The 23,651-nt window shown below is 39.9% G+C and overlaps 1 protein-coding gene across 1 annotated transcript; it reads left to right on the top strand.

Annotated features, from left to right (window-relative positions):
• The first annotated feature begins 4,230 nt into the window (after window positions 1-4,230).
• LOC145447694 (protein DD3-3-like) lies at window positions 4,231-21,982 on the top strand. Its single transcript, XM_080325945.1, has 16 exons — window positions 4,231-4,438; window positions 5,002-5,142; window positions 6,304-6,538; window positions 7,976-8,092; window positions 9,208-9,318; window positions 9,697-9,786; window positions 11,937-12,106; window positions 12,166-12,266; window positions 13,163-13,298; window positions 13,758-13,854; window positions 14,641-14,805; window positions 15,612-15,753; window positions 16,516-16,735; window positions 18,824-18,977; window positions 19,681-19,900; window positions 20,864-21,982. The coding sequence occupies exons 1-16, from the start codon at window positions 4,356-4,358 to the stop codon at window positions 20,965-20,967; spliced, it is 2,286 nt and encodes a 761-aa protein (XP_080182071.1). The 5' UTR covers window positions 4,231-4,355; the 3' UTR covers window positions 20,968-21,982.
• Window positions 21,983-23,651: the final 1,669 nt, after the last annotated feature.

Genomic DNA, 23,651 nt, shown 5'->3' with positions numbered 1-23,651 from the left:
GCATTGCCCATCGACGGTACACACACTATACAGGAATGAAGTGGAACATAGGTCATGAATGGGCCATCTGTAATGTGATCTCTGGTGATTCCTACTTGCCAGGGTTTGCAATAGATTCCTCCACGGGCCGGATGAAATCATCTGGCGGGCCGTGTCTGGCCTGTCAGGTTTGTGTTTGACTGCCCTGCTATACAGTTAGGTCGGTGCGGCTATCTGTTTATGTGTTTTAATCAGGTCCGAAACAACATTTTTTTTCTCCCTCCTTCCGCCCAAAAAAATCACTGATCTTGGGCCCACCATAGGGTAGTCGATGCAACTTGTTGGGCACTTACTACATGCATTTGGCTGTTAAATTTTATGTATGAATTCTGTCAATAATATTGCTTCTTCGATATATTAGGCAACTATAAAATGCACCAGCAGGTTGCACATCCGGTGATTTCCAACCTTTTATGGTCGCGACCTACCTCATTTCCCACTTGAAAATGTTCCGTGGCAAGGCTCAAAACTTGATAAGCTGTTTACTAAAAAAATTCAGCTTGTCTACACTTACTCACGGCCTAGGAAGCTGATTACGTCCAACATCATCAGGATCTCCAGATAAAGGCGGACGACCCCAAGATTTGGAACCACTGACTGTGATTGAAGCATTTAATCGGCCTTAACCAACTCTAGGAATATACCGTTAGCTTATAATTGCGATTACAATCAGATTATTTCAGTAAATGATGGTTATTTATATTTATTTTGATTGCATTTTTGGAGAGGGTGGTGACTGGTGCCCATACTAATATCATTATACGTTGCATTAACTCGCGCGCGGCGCGAAGAACAATTTTGAATAGCATAAATCTGCTTGAAAAGAATATTGTTAATGTTGATTTACGAAAAACGTTTGAGCCTGCTTCCACCCTTCAAAATTCCGGACATTTAGGCATATTTCAGAAATTCCTCCCGGACGCAGATTTTTCAGTGAAATTCCGGACGTATGGCAACCCTATACTAGCCGTCCTAGTCATGTGCAATGACTCGAGTACAAGTCGAACACCCTGCCCAAATTGACTCGAGTCAAGTCGAGACTCGAAAAATTGTATGTCGAGTCTTGACTCAATTCAACACAACCCTGGAGCGTACGGATTGGTTTTACAAGTCGCTACTTCTACTTCGGAGTAGCCTACTCAAGTTTTGTCTGTTTGCACTATACTTTTACTTCTACCTGACAGTTTTCCCGTTTTAGGCTTGAAACCAGGTCTAGAACACTTGTGGTCATCTAGAAACTACTTTTACTTTTTCAGCGTTCTTCAGTGCAGTGGTTCTCAAACTGACGGAATGCATTTAATTTATGCTGAAACTTGGCAGTTTCAACGGCAATTATCCTTGTAATAATAATGGTTGAGTTATATTTTTCATCTGAATAATTCACATACAATGTACAATGTTATGAAACACAATGCGACGTCATGAACAGATGGGAGGATGTCGAACGACACGCATCAGTAGCGATCCTATTAATCTAACATCCACCTAGTACCCGATGTTGATCTTTTTGAAACCGCGGCCCTTTCTACTAGTTCTTTCCATTCCTTGTGAGTGCTTTCTTTCGTCGGGTCTTTTTCTGGGCTTTTTTGTCGCCGTAAGAACGGCAACGGCGGGGTAAAAGGAGCCCAGATAAACCTCCGACGGGAATCGAACCGGAGCCGCCAGATTAGTAGGCGCTTATCGCCACCACTACTATTTTGAATGTCATGTTTGCGTCATACCAACCTTAAGCTCGTGCCATATGCACATTTTGAATCTGAGAAACGAATATTTAAATAGAATTGGCTTGCAACGTCGAAGTAACCGCTCAATTAGGACATATTTTCTAGAATGTCACTCCTACGAAGCGCATTTTATGGCAGCTCAAAAACACTCAATTGAATTATATTCTTGCCAAACACCTGCGACCCGTAGAGAAAAAATGTTTGTCCTGTCAAAAAGGACCGAATTTGAATGGCACGCGGTCTGTGCCATTTGTTGTTGATTCAACTTATAGTCAACTACGTTTGAGCAAAGCTCAAGTGGGGTAATAGGAAGGGGCTTAAACACCCAAATCGCTAGAATATTTATATATATATACTACTAGCTTCCATTGCACAATGCACAGGCTTATTTTTACAGAACGGTCAACTGAAATTTTTTGAACGATCCGCGCGATCAACTCGGACTTAACGATATTGCTCCTTGTATATTCCGAATTTTACGTTCTAGAATTCGCTCAACACCTTCGAGTTGGAATTACGCAAACATTGCTACTGCGATAAGGGTGGGGCACAACATTTTTCACTACCGTCAAGGGGGGCGTGTATAAAATAAATGAGTATGAGAACCACTGCTCCAGTTGGTTTTGCGTACTGACACTGATTTCTCCAGTGATTTTATTTTTAGACCACTACCATTTCCACGTGACAGTTTTCAATCTTTTGCAAAACTAGGATTTTGATGACTATATCGAGCCTCTCGTCTATACTTTGCATATATGTAAATCGTATTTCATCAACTGCATTTTCGTTATGTATGCCATTATACTTGATTTGTACGGTTGACAAATAAAGATTCTTTCTCTAGAAAATTCTCTCACCTCTCTTGGCAGAAGGGTAAGGATCAGACTCGGACAACTAGAAAATTCTCTGCTTTTACAAATTAAATTTGAATTCAGTTCGGTTTATTGGCAATTTTTATCAGTTCAATACACCCCAAAAATTGAGATACAAGGAAAAGATAGGAAGGTGTCGAACGACTTGGGAGTAGTCTCTGAAATTAGAATAATAGCAGCTCAGCTTTTTACCAATCGAATGACATCGACGCAGTTAACTTCCAAATTAGATCGGAATTATGGATGTAGTTCGTTCCCCCGAGCATGAGAATGGCAAATGTCTGCACAGCAAGCTTGGCTCGTTTCGCACGATGTTCTCCTGTAGCATGTAAAATTGTACAGGAAAGCCAGATATCAGATTAGGATTAAAATGAGGTCATAGAAACATTTCACAAATTAAATTATTACCGGCAGTACACTCTAATTGGACAGCTCGAATTATCTAGATGCCAAGTCAGGACAGGATACCATAAGAGAGGTCTGACCGAGGCAGCTCTGGGGCTCCGTTTGCCTTACGCTCAACGTTCAAAACATACGGTCTGCGGCGACGAAAACTTACATATCTTTATCTGACCTAGATGCTCGTATAGGCAATTAAAATAGCTGCGATACGTCACATGTTCGAAAACGCCGCTGGGCTTTGCCTTCCCCCAACTTGAATCATGCGATTGCGCCTAGCAAGAAAGAAACCGTTCGGTCAATTATGTCGAATTAGGCTGAGGGCCTTGTTTGTGTCAGTCATGCAGCCATTTTATTGAAATATTCGCCAGATCAAAACACTAGAATTTCGATACAATGAAAAGTTAGGACGGTGTCGAAATGACTAGCCTAGGGGTAGTCTTCTAGTCAGTATGAGTATGAGTAATGAGTATATTATTAATTTCATCCTTTGTATTAAAGCACCACAAGATTGCGATGCAATGAAAAGATAGGAAAGTGTCGAAACAACTTTGGAGTAGGCTAGTCTTGAAATCAGACACCAACCTGGACTTAGGCGATGTATAGAAGGGGCTGTACATTGTACACCGAATGAAATATAATAGAAGATAGCATAAAACCTTTACGACTCATGCACAGTGCACACTGGATAAAAATAATTACGGACTAGCGATGAAAATGAACGTGGCAGTGTCGGTCGCCGAGGTTGGTGGGCCAGATCGTGGTCCGGTAATCTTGAGGGATTTGTGGTATTCATGCATTTTTAATGTCGACGCCTCGCTCAAGAAAACCATATAGTTTGTAGATAAGCTTGTCACTAGAGTTTCTGGGTATTCGCTAGTTTTATGTATGACCACAAAGCGCACATACCTATTGATATATTCTATCGTACGATGAGTTGTTAGCTATTTCCGGGTACCGCCAGTATAGTCATAGGTTTGAATTCGGCTGTGTTACTGACAGCCGCTGGATAGCACTTCGCCGTCACGAGTTATGTGTGTATGATCTGCGAGCTTCGTCGAGAAATAGTGCGATGGTGAGCAAGCTGCCAGACGTCAGTCGATGCCTTCATTGCCTTGTCATGCTTCGCATTGACTGCATTCAAACAAAGCAGCGCACGAGAGTTGTCATGTGTTTCGTGTTTACCTACGTTACGCCAGTGAGCGAGTACCTTGTAGTGAGTTATAGCTAGAATTGAGCTATAGCCAGAATTACTTTAACAGTAGCGACTCGTCCTCATTGTAGCAGATTTTAGTAGTATATTTACACGACTGTATTAGAAATGGTGTCGGATAAGTTATGTGTTCTGTTTATCACTGTTCATATGATGACTGTCTCTGGAGATGTCTACCTGCACAATCCCAGGTGATTAGCATTGTGCATCTGATTGTCGTAGAGGTCTTCTGTACAATTTACATAGCAATGCTTTACGACTTTTATGCGAATGTACAGGAATCCCTATTTGGTGATCTGTTGTTTGTGTCTATAGAAATAATCAATACGCAACGCATTTTGTTCGGATACAATCATAGGTGTAGCGAGTGTGAAAATTTCGGGCAGTTGCTTCGGTGTCACCCCGTACACGGTGTTAACCGCGGACCAAATGAGGTCTCGCAGCATTGTAACACGAATTGAATTGTTGTTCGATAATCTCCTGTCTAGTAAAATGGATTTTACCATATGCAAATAATTCTAAGAGAACAGAACTTCAATATAGTATTGAATAATATGTTCATATTGAAATAAACCCGAAATAATCGTAGGCAACTAGTTAGTAATTGGAAAGAACAATGCATTTAAACAATCGGAGCACCAAATCTATTAGTCACCAAAATATATTAGGCTTATTCAACTGCAAATAATTATACTATTTATTACCTCTGAAAATGCATGATTCTAAGTTTTATTTTTTATGAATATCATTCCAGGGGAAGTAACAATCGTCTTTTCGAGAATAGTCGCAATAGAAACAACGCCAACCGTATGTTCGATTCGCAAAACAACGACCGAGGAGGTTACAACGCTGGAAGCCTTTACTATTACGTCCGCTCGAAACTACCGATAGAATGGTAAGTGTCATCCAGACTTGGAAAACTAGATAATTCTAATTGCCTAATTAGACTAATGAACGCGAAATGCCGGTAAACTAATTCTAATGTAATTTTCGAAATGTTTCTATACTCTCATTTTGATTCTAAAATAATTTCTGATTTTCGTGAAAATGGTGCGTGAGAACTGTATTATAGTGCGAAACGAGCCAAGCTTGTTGTACAGACATTTGTTATTATATGCTTATGAGAATGAACTATCATTCGATATGAAGTAAACTTGATGGAATTTCAAAGTTTGCGCGAATTCAGTAATTCTTATTCTACTATAATTTGGAAATAAAGGTGTAGCTCTCATTCTAATTCTAATCGGAATTGGAAAAATCTGTGTGGTTATAATTCTAATTCTAGACTAATTTCGTATAAACTATACCGGCATAGCTATCATTCTAATTCTAATCTAATTTCACAGAAACAGCGTAGCAAACATTCTAAGTCTAGTCTAATTTTGTATAAACTGTGTAGCTATAATTCTCGTTCTAATTTGGTCTAATTTCGTATAAATGGTGTAGCTATTAATCTAATCCTAGTCTAATTTGTTGAAATATGTGTGGCTATAATTGTAATTCTAGTCTAATTTCGTATAAACGGTGTAGCTAGAGATCTCATTTTAATCTAATTTGGAAACATGTGTAGCTATAATTTTAATTCTAATCTGAATTGGAAATATCTGTGTGGCTATAATTGTAATTCTAGTCTAATTTGGTATAATGTGTAGCTATCAATCCAATTCTAATCTAATTTGGAAAATGTGTAGCCATAATTTTAATTGTAATCTAATTTGGAAATATCTCTGTGACCATAATTTTAATTATAATCTGATTTGTAAAAATATGTGTGGCTGTAATTGTAATTCTAGTCTAATTCTAATTCTAGTCTTCTAGTCTAAACTGTGTAGCTATAACTCATTCTAATCTAATCTAATTTCGTATAAACGGTATAGCTATAAATCTAATTCTAGTCAAGTTTCGTATAAACTGTGTAGTGCGTAGCTATCATTGTAATTCTAATCTAATTTCTTATAAACTGTGTAGCTCTAAGTCTAATTCTAAACTGTTTGAAAACGCTGAAAATTTTCCAGTTATCCAGCACTGGTGTAAGGGAGGTTTTGTTCTATTTCAGGACAAATCAGCATTCGTGTGGCGACGAGAACAGCAACTGCGAGGTCATACTGCAGTACATGTGCAGCGATCTGCTCAGAGACGGCACGACCCAAACGACTATTCCCGAAAATCCGAATCAGTGCAAGGACGGGAATTGCGATAAAGATTTGAGATATGGAATGCATGAGGATTATTACTATTACGCGAACTGCAAATTACGGACGAGGAACCAAGGATTATTCACAGCTAACAGGGTGAGCGATAATGCTTTTCACAAAATGTATACTTTTTATGCGACCGCAAAGAATATACTTCCTGATCTACATTACATTAAAGATGATTTGGTATTTTTTCGACCATACCTATTTCATTACACTTTTTCATAATGCCGTTGGTTGGTCACGACTTCATAGATTTGTCATTTCAACTAAAGTGCGTAGCTTTGTACTAGATATTTCGTATGCTGCAACACGACCAATCGCGGTTCACAGCCTTCCAAAGTGAAAAAATAGCATGGAACTACAATTTTCATTGATAAATTCACTTTTAATGGCAAGTAGCGTATAATTTCGGTACTCTGAAAAATCATCTATCATTACTCGAATCGACTCATCCGAATTAATGCTCGATTCTAATTCGAGAACTCGAATCATTTTGCCCAGCGCCAGCTCTGAATCGAAAATTCCCGCTGTAATTACGGATTGCGTCATCATCCGTGCAAATCAAATGTTTTGCGTCAAGTATTTTGGCTCGGATTGGTTGCAGCTGTCTATATTAGTCGCATGTGTTTCGCAATCGCAGCTAATGGAAAATAGGAACGTAAATTATAGTCATACTGACCAAGTGAACATCAGGTCTCAGCTATAATAGCTCGACCGTCTTTACGATTCTTAAAGGAGCAGTTATCATGTATTGACCACCGACTTGAAAGCGATGACCTCTAAGTTTTGGGTCATAAAATGTACATTCACGATATCCGTGTCTTTTGTAATATTTGATGGCATTATTAGGAGTTACAAATATTCTCATGTCAGCGCAGTCTCACGCTTCGGGACTCCGACTTCGGCGCGTAAACGAACCCCTTTAGTTGTGTCTTTGTTAATGATATGCTGTTGTGTCAATGTGTAGAACTATTTAGATTTCATTGAGGATTGCATTAAACGTTCGGTGACCTGTAATAAATGCTATCGGCAAAATAAAACCCTACTTTCACACACATGCATCGTGGCTTCTCCGTGAATAAATTTGAAGTACGTGACGGCTTGAAGTGCGACGCGTTAATTTCAGTTTGTTATTAGACAAGACCGCAATAAAATGAAAGGATAGGAATACCTCGAAACGACTTGAAGTAGTCTTTCAATCAGACACCCACCATGATCTAGAACAATAGTTCTTGACCTTTACTAAGCAGCAGCGGCAGCGGCACACCTACACTAATGTGTTAAAACGAACGAAATAATGTACATTGTGCCATACGATACGAATTGCGAGCCTGTGTCCGAATTAACCCGAGTTTTTTAGTGCAATTTTTACTGTTGTTCCGTTCCGGATCATTCTTTGCCGAATAAAGCGGTTGCCCGGATTATCCGGTGTCCGAATTGAGCAGACCTCACTGTACGTCGTTATTTTCGTCCATGTGATTCAGTAGCACTATCCAATGGCGTTCTTTGACATCATACTTATTCGTACAGAATCTGAAAGGTCAATCGGCCAAATATACTCGCCAGAACAACCAGGGCACGAGACGAGGATACGAATGTCCGGAGGAACGGGATTATTATCCGTACTGGCATCCTACGCCATGGAAGGTTCGGCAATTTTCGTACTGACTGCGTTTTTAAATATAGCAGCATCGTAGATTTGTCTGTTCAGTTTTATTTTTGCTTTGCGACATTTTGCCCTCTGTCCGTGGATACACGGTTTCTCATATTTCCCTCGAAGCTGTTTGCCTGACTCTAATCAGGAGCGAATCCTGTAAATGCGGTTACCCAAATTCGGAATGTGGAAAGAATTTTGTGGTGGTGACAAAATAGTGATACCAAGCAACGCACAGTTACCATGCAACAACGACTGATATGAATATAAAAATGACAACAAAACACTCATCAAATATTCTCTAGAGGCGTTATTTGTGGCTGTTGCAGCTTTGTGACGGTTGATTCAACGACCCATCTAGTTGTCTAAGAGTACATTCGGGCTGTGGCTTCTAGTGGAATAAATTGGGCAATATGAGCATTATTAGTTGCGATATTAGAGTTTGTACCTCCAGAAGCCTATTTCATATTTTTCGACATGATATCTGCGACCTTCTCGATATGAGATTCCTTTTCGCTTTTATTCAGATAGGCTACTAACATCTAGAAATGTATAATTGAATTACATATTCATATTGAAATAAACTGGAATATTTTCGGCTGACACTCGTCAGGGGTAATCGTCAGTAACTATGGTAGAGAATTGAGAAAGAAGATTGTATATATCAGCAGTCGTATCACCATTCATTACATTCAAATCGGTATTTTGTTTCCTGCGTGTTGCAAACCTTCCAGTGATCTTATGACAAAGAATATTTCCATTCGTCCTATGCCAGCCAAGTTTGTGCCAATATTACTTACATTTCTGCGTCGAGTCGCAATCGAAGTGTTGATCGATTTCATGATTATATCGCTTTCGAGAAACGTGCCCGAAACTTGGTACGGAATGCTTAGCGAACTTCTACTTCTACGTCATAATTGATGATAGGATTGTTGATATGCAAGATTGTTTCCAATTCTCTACTAGTTGCTGACGATTATACCCCTGAGAGTGTCAACCGAAAATATTCGGCTTTATTTTATTTCCATATCATGAATATACTATTGGATTGTATATTGAAGTTCCGCACCTCCAAGAAGCTCATCTAACACTTCTTTTTATCGTTCAGGATATAGCCGTTTTCACGAATGACGTGTCGAGATGCGCGTACTACCAGTCGGAAAGTCAAAACGTGAAGCCGCGCTATTACTGCGACGTGCCTTACCAACATTTGTGGAAGGTTAGTTCGATTAGTCCAGTTGTTATGGCACGAATGAATAATAATCAGTCCTCAAGATTGCCGGACCTCGATCTGACATATCAATTTATCAACCTCGCCTATCGACACGTGCATCACTCAATTTCATCACAAGTCGTTTTATGTTATCCCATATTTCTTTACACCCAGACCCAGTGTAATATGTACAATGTACATATGCCTTTTATTTACATCGCTTAGGCGCAGGTGGGTGTCTCATTCCAAAGACTACTCCAAGTCGCTTCGACACCTCTATCTTTTCATTATATTGCAATCTTGTGCTGTTTTGAAATGATGAAATTGTTACTATACTGATACTGATGCTATCGACACATTTTGACTTCCTGTTTTGATCTGTAGAATGCTAATAAGAAAGTGACGGATTACATACCTATCGAGAAAGAAAAATGTGAAGCCTTTGAAGCAGACGGGCCTGTCGAAGGCCAAAAAGTGAGTTTTCGTTTTGATGTTTGTGGTGTTTCTTTGTCTATTCTGCGGCATCTGTGGTTACAGAGAATACTAACTCGCAAACATATAGCTTCAAGTTTTCTGTTGGCAAATGCGTGTGTGCCGTCGGCCAAATGAAATAAGGCGATTTTAACCTGGATTGCAGAGTTGTACAATGTTCACTGTACAGCTAGAGAATTTTCAGATTTTCCAAATTAGAATCGAATTATAATTATAGTTTGGCTACACGGTTTTTCCGTATGAGAGTGGAATTTGAACTACTGAATTCGGAAAAAGAACTTGAATATTGAATAAATTTACGAATTAGAGAGAAACGCAGCAAACATCAAGTTCATAAGCGTCAGAGTTCGTTATCATAAACACAGGAATCGCAAATGTCTGTACAGAAAGCATGGCTCGTTTCGCACTATTCAGTTCTTCTGTAGTATTTTCAGGAAAACCAGAATATAGATTAGATTTAGAATTAGACAAATAGCAACATTTTACAAAATTCATTATATTTAGTCTAATTAGACAATTGGAATTATCTATAGTTGTCCAAGTCTGATCTGACGAACATGATTGCGTCATAACACCGACTATAAGGGCACCACACTAAATCCATCATATCATCTTACCGATTACGTCATGCCGTATCATTGCTGTTCGAAAAGTCAGCTGCGCACATGCCGATGAGAGTCGGGAATATTTGAATGGAAATATAATTACACCGATGAAACGCCCACGCCGGAGAAAGAATGCCGTCACGTATGATAATGAGACGCATTTTAACGGCGTGTGTCAAATCAAACAAGTTTGTGGGCAGTTGGTAAGCAAGCGGTGTGATACAGTTACGAACTCGCGACTTTATGCAGCTAAACGAAACAACTATCGTAATATACAGTTATTCTTAAGCGCGGCACATGCACATCTATTCCTGTATAGTGCATATACCTGTATGACATATATGTACCTTTCATGAAAACGTAGTATGCGTCATAGTTGAGTCAGTTAAAGCGGACTTTAAAATATCCGCTGCTCTTCAGAGATCAAATCTTCCACAGGCATTTTATAAGTCTTTTTTCGAATCGCTTGTAATAAGGAAACGTTGTTTTCGTAGAAATCACGCGTTACTTATCACTATTGCTCAATTGTCTTTGTCCTATGATCAAGGTCAAGTTATCTAATATAAATTTAGTTACCTTTTCACTCGGTTCTTAGCACGATATCAGTCGTAAAAGTGAAGCAAACTAGTCCGGGAATGGTTGCAAGTAAATTCGGTGTATTCATGGCATCAGGAATGCAATATCTATTATTATGATGAAAGCGATGCATCAATATTGTATTATTGAATTCGGAAATGAATGTTTCACTGAATATGATCCCCAATTGTGCTGCGCGGCGCTTTATGAAATCAGCACTCGGCGCTTGATACACTTTTAGCGAAAAGACTGTGTATTTTCACCCGTGTACCACCCGTGATATGCGGGTGTGAATATATACAGTATACACCCATTACAAACGAAACCAGAACCTTCCCCAGACCCAAGACCTATACCGCGGTTTAAATCAAACACACTCACTTTTCGCTAGGGGTGTAGGTATGTATTGATGTATTCGGTTTCGGGTTCGGGGTTAGGTTATAGGATTAAGGTAAGGTGTTGGGGATAGGTTAGGATTCGCATGGCGGGTCGTCAAGTGCCGAATTCACTGTCAAGTCCCGAAACTACTCCGTACTTTCCGGAATTCAAAGTATAATAGTAGACTCGCGTCTGAAGACACTACTGCCTTAGCTGAGTAGACCATATCTATCTGAGTATATGAGTTTGGCGTGAATCGTGAGACCGGTGTTATGTTGTGTGATGTTTTTGTGATGTTGCTGGATCAGAGTCATGGCTACTAACAGTGTCGCAGCCGGGAGTGGGTTTTTGGGATCGAAAACCCGACCATTTCATCCGGTCCGATCCGATAAAGTAACTATTAATGAGTAGCTTCGGAATTGACTCTAGTTGTGTTATAGTTAGATAGTTGCGGTTATTATTGATGATCGTCAGTTCTAGTTCTAGTTGCGAGTTTTGAAAATACAGTCGATTACACAAGTCTGGTCTCTAAAATCAAGAACTCCACTCACTCACTCGCCATTGCGCTCCCAGGTACGTGGCGTGTGGCGGGAATACAAAGCTCACGGTATGCCGGCGCCTATCTGCGGCAACAGCTTCCCCAGTCGAGACAACCACCTCGGGAATTCTCTCGGAGGATACCCGGCCACTTTCAACTGGACCGTGTTCGACGACCCGAACCAGCGATGCGCGATGAGAATCAGGTACCGCCGCTCGCGACGGTGTCACTGTAGAATTTCTGCGAGCTTCTGTGCTTTGACAGATACAACATTTCAACGGCTGAGTTTCGATGGAACGCGACTTCAGCTCTCAACAACAAGAACTTGAAGCCGTCCACAGGCCCGGATATTTGGTCTGATCTCGGTGAGATGTTTGCGGAGGTTGTCAAAGTGCTCATTTTCCTTGCGCGAGTAGGAGTATAAGTAACACCGTAAATTTTTGCTCGATTACAAATAGAAGTATCGATTTCCATTTCATGTAAAAATCTCAAGTGAGAGTATAAAATTAAGAGGTGCAATCTTCAAAAATACCTTCGGTTAGGGCTGTACAGGGGCAATTACACCAGGTCGTTATAACAATTTCAATTGCAAACACGATGAAAACATAGTCCAACACAACTTTCTATATAGAGTAGACAGATTTACAAAAAATAAAAGGTTTTGAGGGTTCGGAAATAGTCGAAAATCATAAACACCCGAGTATACGTAGTGCACGTATGCAAAAACTACTTGCGTACGCCGAAAAGGTAGCTATTTTTGCCAAAAAACTGTTAAGCAGAGTGGTAGCGGTTAAACACCATAACCTTCTGAGTAAGTAGTGCGAGGCAAAGTATACTTTGATACTACAAAAAAGTTAATGGCTTTTCCCCCGAAGTATTAAGTGGGGCAAGAAGTAGTCAACAATCATAACTACATATTTGCAAGTAGAAATACGGCGTTACCGACTCCCTCTGGATGTTTGAAGCGTTTTACGGATACAATGCCAAAATTTCATACATCCATTATGTTTCCGGTAACGCGACAACAACCCGATATCCAAATGTTGACCATCATCATTCTTTTTGCAATTGAACAGTATATTCATATCGCAATGAACCCGAATATTTTCGTCTGGCATTACTGACGACTACCGTTGACGAGTGTAAGCTGAAATGGTTGCGTTCATTTCAATATGAATATACCATTCAATAGTATATTGAAGTCCTGTACCTACAAGAAGCTCATCATTTATTTCTCGAAATGACGCAATTTGTCGCGCAGGTCTAACGGAGCAAGAAGCGAAACAGCGACAGTATTATCTCAAAAACGACCCTCAAGTCCAAGTGTTCGATTCTACCAAGTTTAAGCTTGCGCTGGCGATCGACACGTCCCAGTTTGGCCGGACCTTTGAAGACAGGTGGGCTATATGCAAACGATGTACTTTGTACTCAATCAGAGGTTGCATTTACTGTTAGACAATTAGATAATTCTATTTGCTTAATTAGACAAATTCGAGAGAAATACCGGTGATCTACTTCGTATCTGATTTGGGAAATGTTTCTATGTTTTCATTTTCATTCTGATCGAGTTTATGGTTTTCATGAAAATGATGCTGGAGACTTGTATAGTGCGAATCGAGCCAAGCTTAGTGTACAGTACATACATTTTCCGTTCTAATTCTTATGGGAATGAATTTTGATTTACAATTTCTTACGAATTTTGTAATACTAATTCTAATCTAATTTAGAAAAACTGTGTAGCTATAATTCTAATTTTAATCTAATCAGGAAATTATGTAGTTTCCAACTATGAACCTAAGACTGTGTCTCTCGTACATATATCTGCGTCGAATCTTTATGACGTTTTATGTCGACAGGTCACACCGTTTCATGATTCAACCTCGCGATGCCAGCCTCGCAGATGTCGAAATTAACAACTTCAACGTCGTGGGCAAGCGCGGGAATATCGTACAGGTAGAGTTACTTTTATCCATTAAAATGTTATTATCATCAACATTTTCTGCGACTCTCAACAAGTGTAATGTTTATAGAATGTTAAATTTAGATTTCAAACTGTACGATCAGATGTCTTTACTCCCATATTTGGACGTAATGTTACATAGGCGAAATGTCTCGTGACTCTTTGGCTGTTTCACGTGATATACAGTCCGTCGTGTTTCGAGGCATTTTGCCTGAGGCCAAAAGCTATGTTATCATTACTACCGTTACGGTTTTGTATGAACTTTCGGGAAATAGATCTGCCAGTATAGGTTTGTTGCGTGACTGAATCCGACCCTTTCATGTTTACACGGCTTTTAGTACGACTTTGTTGAAGACTGTATAGCTACTAAATAATGTTGCTCGCGTCTTTGTTGCGCTATTTTTTAAGTTCGGTTTGTTTTACTCTTAGTAATTGCACCATGCTTATTGTTGCTGCGTTATCGATATGGCTATTATTTTTAACGATTTGAAAAAACAGTAATATAAAAGAAATGCATTTACTACGTTTCACATGTAATGACTATTGGTACGTTTACCACAGATTCAGAACCACTGGTCTATGGTTATATTATGATGGGGTTGAATCGTGGCAAAAAAAAGACCTCTAGGAGTGTATAGGGTGTTTTTTCTTGCACAACCTTGGGGTGTGTTGATGTACCATTTCTATACAGTATCACTGTTACATTTCTGTGCGAAATTTCATGAAATCGAACTGCATACGTAAGTCTGCGTTTGCGCGACTGAATCTCATCCATTCAGGTTTACCCGGGCGTTGAGTATGACTTTATTCCTCGTTCGGGCCGCGTTGCCAAGGACTCCTACGTTCACTTCCAATGGACCGGGTCCAACGACAATCCGAACAACAACGACGGCCAAGGTCGCCAAGGCACCGATCGTTCTAACGTGGTGCCGATGGGACTGCGAGTTAGTACAACTACCTTTTACATAGCGTTTTAGACCAAGTTTGGATGACTAGAAAATTCTCAGCTTTTACAAATTGATTGTAGTTATAAATATGGCTACATTGTTTTTTCCTAATTGGATAACAATTAGAATGATAGCTACAAAGTTTTCTCCAATTTCGATAAGAATTAGAATTACTGAATTCGAAAAAACTTGGTATTTAATTTAATTCCTAATCAGAAAGAAATCAAGTTCGGTTTATTTCAAATCATTTCATTCTCATAAGCTCGAGAATGGCAAATGTGAGTACACCAAGCTTAGCTCGTTTCGCTCTATATACAGTTATCCCGTGGAAAACTTCTCACGAAAACCACAAATTAGATTAGAATTAAAATGATGGCTACACAGTTTTCTCGAATTAGATTCGAATTAGAACTACCTAATTCGCAAAAACTTGGAAATTTAATTTCATACCTGATTAGAAAGAACTACAATTAAAATCAAGTTAAATTTACATCGAATCAGAGATCATTATCATAGGCAGACGAGAAGCTTGGCACGTTTTCCTCTGTATACGGTTCTCCTGTAGCATTTTCAGGAAAAACAGAAATATATCAGAATTTTAATGACAGCAAAGAAACATTTTACATATTAGATTAGTATTAGACTACGGGAATTTCTCGTTATTTAGTCAAAAGACACAGCTAAAATTATCCAGTTGTCCAAGTGTGCAATGATGCGCGTTTGGTGCGAACCTTTTGGCGTGAATGCGTCTTATGTGCTACCATTCGCGTATCATATCAAACGTTGCTTTGAAATCAATTCAGCCTTACCAGGAGGGAGATCCGAACCAGGCGGCCACATACACGAACGGCCACGCCGGCGTGGCTTATCCCCGCAACGTGCTCGAAGCCAATTTCCTGGGATTCTCCGGCGAGACGAAGATGAAATTGGCCAGTTTATACAACGGTGAGCAGACTGATGGTGCAAACTACCGATATAGTTAACTGACGGTCAATTAACTATTGGTTTTAGTAAAGTTCTAGTTGCTCAGTTTGACAAAGAGTAGGTGTATAGTTCTAGTTCTAGTTCTAGTTGGGCATTTTCAAAATTCGGTCTGCACAAACCTGCTCGAATATCATTCATTGTGTGGTTGAGAATCGGAGCGTCGTGTTTGTTTTGTTGAGGGCTGATCCTGCCTGGCAAATATTTATATCGATAGCGGTTTGTTGTCTAATATTCGTCAAGACCACTTCAAACACGCCAAGTCACCGCCTCTACACTGGTAAATGTTCAGCCTTTCCAAATTATGGTATAGGATTAGAATGATAGCTATGCATTGTCTTCCAAATGAGATTAGAATAAGATTCACTGAATTCGCAAAAACTTTTTAATTGAATTCATTTCCGAAATAGAAAAAAAATCAACTTCACTTCGTATTAAATTAGTGTTTGTTCTCATAAGCACGAGAATGGCAAATGTCTGTGCAGCAAGCTTGGCTCGTTTCACACTATACAATTCTACAATAGCATTTTGAGCAAACCAGAAATTGGAGTAGATATGAAATGAGAGCGTAGAAACATTTCCCAGTTTAGATTAAAATTTGATCACCGGCATTTCGCTTTATTTAGTCAAAATTTGCTTGTTGTCCGAGTCTGGTTATCGTATCCCGATTGTTTACGGAATGCATTTATGATATATAATATATATGCATATTATGTATCCGCACAGTTCAATTCGGCGGCGATATGGAAGAGCTAGACGACGCCGGAACTTACTACGACATCGGGCCGCAGAGAGTGACTATGTCCGGCGACTACAACTACATGTGCACGAGAAACAACAATTTTTCGAACCGTAGCCAAAAAGGCAAGATCGTAGTTCGGGAGGGCCAGGTCGCGCATCAATACATGGGCGAGTTGGGAGGAAACTTGACAGTCACTGGATCAGAGTGAGTGATGAGATTGGTGGAATTCCAAGTCGATCATAAATAGGGTTAGGAACAATGATGCGAGCACTCGAAACTGAATGGAGTGTTAATTCTAACTATTCGAGTCGTTTAGTGAGACAATATTATTCTCAGTACTGAAATGATGCGTTCTTTGCCACTAAAAGTTCATTTAACAACGAGAATTATAGTTTCGATACTATTTTCCACTGTGGAAGCCCTGAAACCTCGACCAGTCTTATCACAGTATGTGAACATGTAGTACAAGCTATAGGAACGTTAGTGGAAATGACATCTGTGAAGTAGTTATAGTCTTAAAACATCCAAATTATCTTTAATGGTGTAATGTAAACTGGCATTGTATTCTTTGTGGTAGCATTAAGCTTGCATATTAAAACACTCAACGCCAGTGGTTCTCAACCTTTTTGACCTCGCGGACCGGTAAAACTTCAAAGCAAACGGTGAAAGTGTCAGATATCAGTTATATCGGTATCGGCTCAAAAATCCAATATCGGCCGGGCTCTAATTCTGAATCAAAATCACTCAGCTTCTCGAGTTTCCATAGCCATAATCATTACGATGTCAAACCCTCGCAATGTAAAGCCGAATACAGTGTTGATTGCTGTAACATTTCCAAGTAGATATACGATTCCACTATGTATAGAGTCGCATCGGTTCGACTATGATTTCCGTCATGCGCGCTCCATATAACACCGGTCTGATTCAGCTTCCTGTACTATAGAGTCTCAGGCTAAAACACGATCCTTTACGTTTGACAAATGCAAGAAATTCATACAGCCCGGCTTATCGCTGGTCTGGTTGTATTGTGGAGATTTCGAGCAACGGAAACGGTATTGAATCAGTAGGGAAGGCGCCTTACAACGGACGACGTCAGTGTCATAACGTGAATGGCGTGAATGCAATATTTTACAATCTCCGTGACCCGGAGTTGGACAATTATAGAAAATATTCGGGTTTTCCAAATTATACCGGGATTAGAATGATAGCTACATGTGTCTTTTGTTTCAAATTAGATTAGAATTAGAATCACAGAATCCGCTAAAGCTTATTCGAAATTGAATTCTATTCTGAATTAGAAAGCAGTACAACATCAATCAAGCTCAGTCGACACCAAATCAAAGTTCATTCTCGTATGTATGAAGACGGCAAATGTCTGTACAGCAAGCTTGTCTTTGTTTCGCACTATACAGTTAACATTATCAGAAATTGGATTAGAATTAAAATGAGAGGGCAAAAACCTTGAAAAAAATTCAATTATCGGTATTTCGCTGTAATTATTATTATCTAATTGACCAAATTTGCCGTGATCCACCGGGCTCGATGTAAAGCGTTTTGTTGTCTGAGTGGCGCGTGATTTCTCCGGCAAATGTTTCCCGAGGTCATCTCTCAGGTTTCAGTAGGGAGTTGTATAATGTAGTGCAATACGCTGTGATATCGCTCTCAAAGATTTTGATTTTTATACAATTTTAATTCGTGCAATACCCTGTTATGTAATGAATGATCCTTTCTGTATATTTCTACGTAGTGCCTTACCCTGCAAATTGGGGTTACCATATTTTGGAAATCTGAAATGAGGACACTTTTTTAAAATTTTCAGTATTGCAATACCGGAGGTAAATCATGAAAAAATGGTGCATTTTTTGCACTTCGTGGTCGGTTGACTAAAAAGAAGTCAACTTTCTGACTCAGCTCCCAAAATACAGTTTTTCTTTCACTTTATCAGTTGGTTGACTAAAAAAAAGGTCAACTTTCCGACTCAGCTCCCGAAATAGCCGCTGGAGCGTTCCTTTGGTGCTGATTTGCTGGATCTCGGTCGAATTTTGCTCTATGTTTAATCAAAATTCTCAAAAATGACGACAACATCTCTAAAAAGATGACATTTGGGCGTCCTCGGAGGATACTTTCAAAAAAGTCAAAAAAGAGGACAAATCCTCTTAAAAGAGAACGTATTGTAACCCTACTGTAAATGTCACTTCAAGTGTAATTTGTATATATTTACGATTGCTTCCCCACTTATCAACCTCTTCTCGTATAAGCGGCTAAACGATGATTGTTCGATCTTATTTCTAGAAGTTCGAGTCAAACTTCAGTATCGGTGCCGCCAAGCAGTTTGTCTTCTGCACAATTCGTGTCCATAGAAGTCATTCCCGAACACGAACTGACGTTGTCGAGCAGACCGCCCAACACCGATTACGTCAGCCATTTCGTACATTTGTCAAACGACGTAAGTGTGACAGTTGGTCAGTAACGAAATCTTGTTATTTTTCGCCGTATACAAGTAAATTTTCCCTGCTCGAACCAGTGTTGAGATTAAGTCGCTAGCTTCGAGTCACGAGTCAACACGAGTCATTGCACAGTATGACTCGAGTCAAGTAAAGTCACTCGATATTAGGAGGTGACTAGAGTCAAGTCAAGTCTAAAAATCATGACGAATTCTCGAAGTTCGAGGCATGATCATTGGAAGTATAGATTGAATCACTATTAATTGTGAATCGAGCAACGAACGACGAGTTGATTACTCCTTTTACGGGGCGTTGTATGGCTCACATATACGCAGAAGGCGTAACTATTAGGCCACGTCGGTAACTGTCCGCCAAACAGATGATAGAATTTGAAACTTCAAAGAGTTGAGACAAATTGACATGATGGAATAGACAACCCACCAACACATCCATACGATATAATTTACGCCTGTACCCATTGTTGACGAGTAATAGTAATGCATCAGTAAGTACGTCACCTGCAGAAGTTGTCAAAGTAATCATCGTCAAACAAAAGTAGAAGTATTCTAAACTCATATTTGAGGAAATTATGCAAGTATCAAAAATCTTAATGAAGTTACTTCGAAAAGTAGACGTACATTGTTGCAGACCATCCCTGCAGCATTTATTCTGATTAGGTCTCAACCCGACCCGCTATTATTTCAGTTGCAAGTCGACTCGAGCAATCCCCTAGCGATGACGATCGAACTGAAGAACGGCGTAGCGGTGGGAAGTCTGTATCGGCCGACTGTGTTTCGGACCCGAGACGACAGCTCTTGGATCAGCGTTACCGTGGACGAAGCCGATTCTTCCGCAGTCAAGTTTCGCACGGACGCCGGCGGCCATTTTGTTGTGGTCAGTGAGGTCGACCCGGGACCCATGGCGGGTGAGTCTTGTTAATATAAATTTCTTCAAATACCATGAATTCTGCCATCGGCAAACATTTGTTGGATAATTCTGTTTGTGCGAAAAGTTATCTGAGACGACAGATTTTGCGTCGTCGGGAGAGGCCTTCCACTCTTTCATTTGTGTGCCTTGGAGTCGACGTATCAAAATACGCCAACCTGGTTGTGATTTGGAACATCAGAAGGAGTCCGCGTACCATCTAAAATTGGTAGACTGAGCTTAAGCGATCTCTTTGTCCGGATTATTCGAAGTTTCATGTCGGTGACGTCATATTTGGTGCTACGATTGTTGATATACTTATGATACAATGGTCTTTCCAATTCTCTACTAATTGCTGACGATTAGCCCTGACGAGTGTCACTCGAAAACATTCGGGTATATTTCAATATCAATATGATATTCAATTGTTAATTGAAGTTGTGTACCTCCAAGAAGCTCTTCAGGTTTCTTCAAATAGTTTTTGTAATATTGTTTTTATTTCTTTTGAAATTTGCATGTTTATATCAATGTTTCTCATATATGTTATTAGGCGTTTTCGAAAATGGTACTTGCCGGACCTGATTTAACTCAAAACTCGTGGACGCGAAAACCGGATGTTTTAACTTTTCTCATCATGCGAGCAATGTTTTATCCTTAGGTGGCGGGCGTATAATGGAGTATTTCTACTTTTGGAGCACGGAATTTGATTTCACACAACTTGGTTTTTTACTTAATACTCAAGTAGCTATGTTTTTAGACGGTTGCCGCTTCAATTTTATAGTTTTTTAGCCAAAATTACTTGTTATAATTTTGATTTTGTTAAATGAAAACTAGTTTTTGGGTATGTTATCATTACTTTTATATGTGTAACTGTCATAAGCCAAGCTACTTGGAGAAAGAGTATCTGTTTCATCATCTACAAATTGTTAGCAATGCAATGTTTACGATTTTCCATTTCTTTCAGGTCTCGTGATCGGTCTTCTACTAGCTGTCGTGTTAATCGGAGTCGCGGTATATTATTTCCGGAATTCGAAGCTCCCGCTGGCGGGTTATAGCAGCAAAGTGTAATCGCCATTATTGCGATCTCGCACCGAAGCCGCAGACTGAACTGAACGGGCTGGAGACCCCGCATCTCGACACCTATTCACAAGACTTTATATTTGGTTGAAATATCGCAAACAGGGTAGTTTAACACTTCAGGTAGCAGACTTGGTCAACTAGATAATTTCAATTTTCTAATTAGACTAATTAAAGCGCAATGCCAATAATCTAATTTGTGAAAGTTAATATGTTCTTATTTTAATTCTAATCTAAATTCTTGTCATGAAACGCTACAGGGGAGCTGTATAGTGTGAAACGAGCCTAGCTTGTCGTACAGACATTTACCATTCTTACGTTTATGATAATGAACTTTGATTTGGTATGAACTGAATTTGGTTTCGTCGTATTTCCTTTTAATTCGAAATTGAATTCGATTTATAAGTTTTTGCGAATTCAGTCAGTATGTAATTTTGAAAAAATACTGTGTAGCTATAATTCTAGCTCTAATCTAATTCGGAAAAACTCAAAATTTTCTAGTTGTCTTAGTTTGTCAGGTAGAACTAACTCAACACCCTGCACATATTTCTACGGCTTTCGGTCCTATGTCTTTCATAGTCATGGAAAGTCTACGATGTCTTGCCAAATTGTGTTCGATAACCGAATGATGATAATGTAGAGTTTCACGTCGAACCGTGAATTGCACCATAATCCCGTTTTCTTGGTTATTATGTTTCTCGATGCAGATTAACATCTTTTGATCCGGGCAAATGTTGGTTGGATTATGCACATTCTCTTCGTTAGTACGAGATTTACATGCATTCATAATATTTCTGACGTATGAACGATCTTGTCAATACAACAGTGAGCGTGACCAATTAATATAAGATTGTTTCGTCGCACCATTTTTTCGTTCCTGGTATGTGTGTGAGCTTTTCTATGCAATGTATCTTCACCGTATACACACTGTTTGATAAATGCTATACAGTAACTAATTTTCTGACTTCTATGTGTATTGTGTATATATAAAATTTTCTGCCTCGGAGACTCGTATTATATTTAACTGGTCGGGTATGAAATAGAGGCCACAGTTCTCACCAAAATCGAACGAGAGGCCACAGTTTGCCTCAGAATTGAAATCAGAGACCACATATCGCGCCAATATGAAACGAGAGACCACATTTTAGGCCAGAATTGAAATCGGAGGCCACAGTTCTAGCCAAATCCTAACGAGAGGCCACCGTTTAGCTTAGAATTGACATCGGAGGCCACAGTTCTCGGAAATACCGAACGAGAGGCCATGGTTAGCCTCAGAATTGAAATCGGAGGCCATATAGTTCTCGCCAAAACCTACAAGAGACCACAGTATAGTCCGAAATTGAATTCGGAGGCCACAGCTCAAGCCAAAACTGAACAAGAAACCACAGTTTAGCTCGTAATTGAATTCGTGGGCCATAGTTCTCGCAAATATCTTACGAGAGGCCACAGTTTGCCTCAGAATTGAAATCGGAGGCCACAGTACTGGTCAAAACCGAAAGAGAGGCCACAGTTTAGCACGTAATTGAATTCGTAGGCCACAATTCTCGCAAATATCTAACCAGAGGCCACAGTTTGCCTCAGAATTGAAATCGGAGGCCACAGTTCTCGGTAAAACCGAACGAGAGGCCACCGTTTACCTCAGAATTGAAATCTGAGGCCACGGTTCTCGCCAAGACCGAACGAGAGGCCACAGTTTAGCCCAGAATTGAAATCGGAGGCCACAGTTCTCGCCCAAACCGAATGACAGGCCACAGTTTAACTCAGAATTGAAATCGCAGGATCACTTCTGGCCAAAACCGAACGAAAGGCCACATTTTAGCTCAGAATTGAATTCAGAGGCAACAGTTCTCCCAAATATCGATCGAGAGGCCACATGTTGCCTCGGAATTGAACTGGGAGGCCCTGTTCTCGTAAATATCGATCAAGAGGCCATAGTTTGCCTCAGAAGTGAAATAGGAGGCCACAGGTTACCTCAGAATTGAAATCGGAGGTCATATTTCTCGCCAAAACCGAACGAGAGGCTACAGTTTGCTTCATTATTGAAACAGGAGGCCACAGTTCCTGCCAACATCAGACGAGAGGACATATCTACGTTTTTAGCCAGACTCATCCGTGAGTCGGCTCTGGCAATCGTCGTATATCGACTTCGCCTTCCTACGCATTTCGCCTTATTTATTGGTCGGTCTTTTTGTGTTATCGTCTATTCTTTCCGTGCACAACTGCTGTAGGCGTACACTGTACACCAGTGATGAGCGGATAGTGCTTTTCGAGACTCCGAATCCCTCCGACAACTTTAGTGTGTGACGAAAACTCCTTCCGACTCCGAAGAGTTCAATCCCAGACTCCGAGATACTCCGATGAATCTCGTCAAGTATCGGAAACAGTGGCAAGCATGGTACACTTGGTAACGTGTTTTACTAAATTAATGTGATAATAGGGTTGGCCTCATAATATTGTCTACTCTCCAGTACCCAATTGCAGTGCAGATGGCTGATTTTTATACACTTCGCAATCATTTTTGCACGTTACCCGTCATATTACAACTTTACAAGGTGTCAACTGTCTGTGTTTTGGTTTGTAATCATAATCAAGAGTGTATTCTGGTCAGAGCTATCCAAAGATATCGGAGACAAAAGTTACAATACTCCGAAATTGCCCGAAAACATATCTGTAAA

This window comes from Botryllus schlosseri, chromosome 10 (assembly GCF_051294905.1).
Source record: "Botryllus schlosseri isolate E-star chromosome 10, Bs_hap1, whole genome shotgun sequence".
Taxonomy (NCBI): Eukaryota; Metazoa; Chordata; class Ascidiacea; order Stolidobranchia; family Styelidae; genus Botryllus; species Botryllus schlosseri.
Note: the sequence above shows the minus strand (reverse complement) of the source record. Positions and strands in the feature narration are given on the sequence as shown.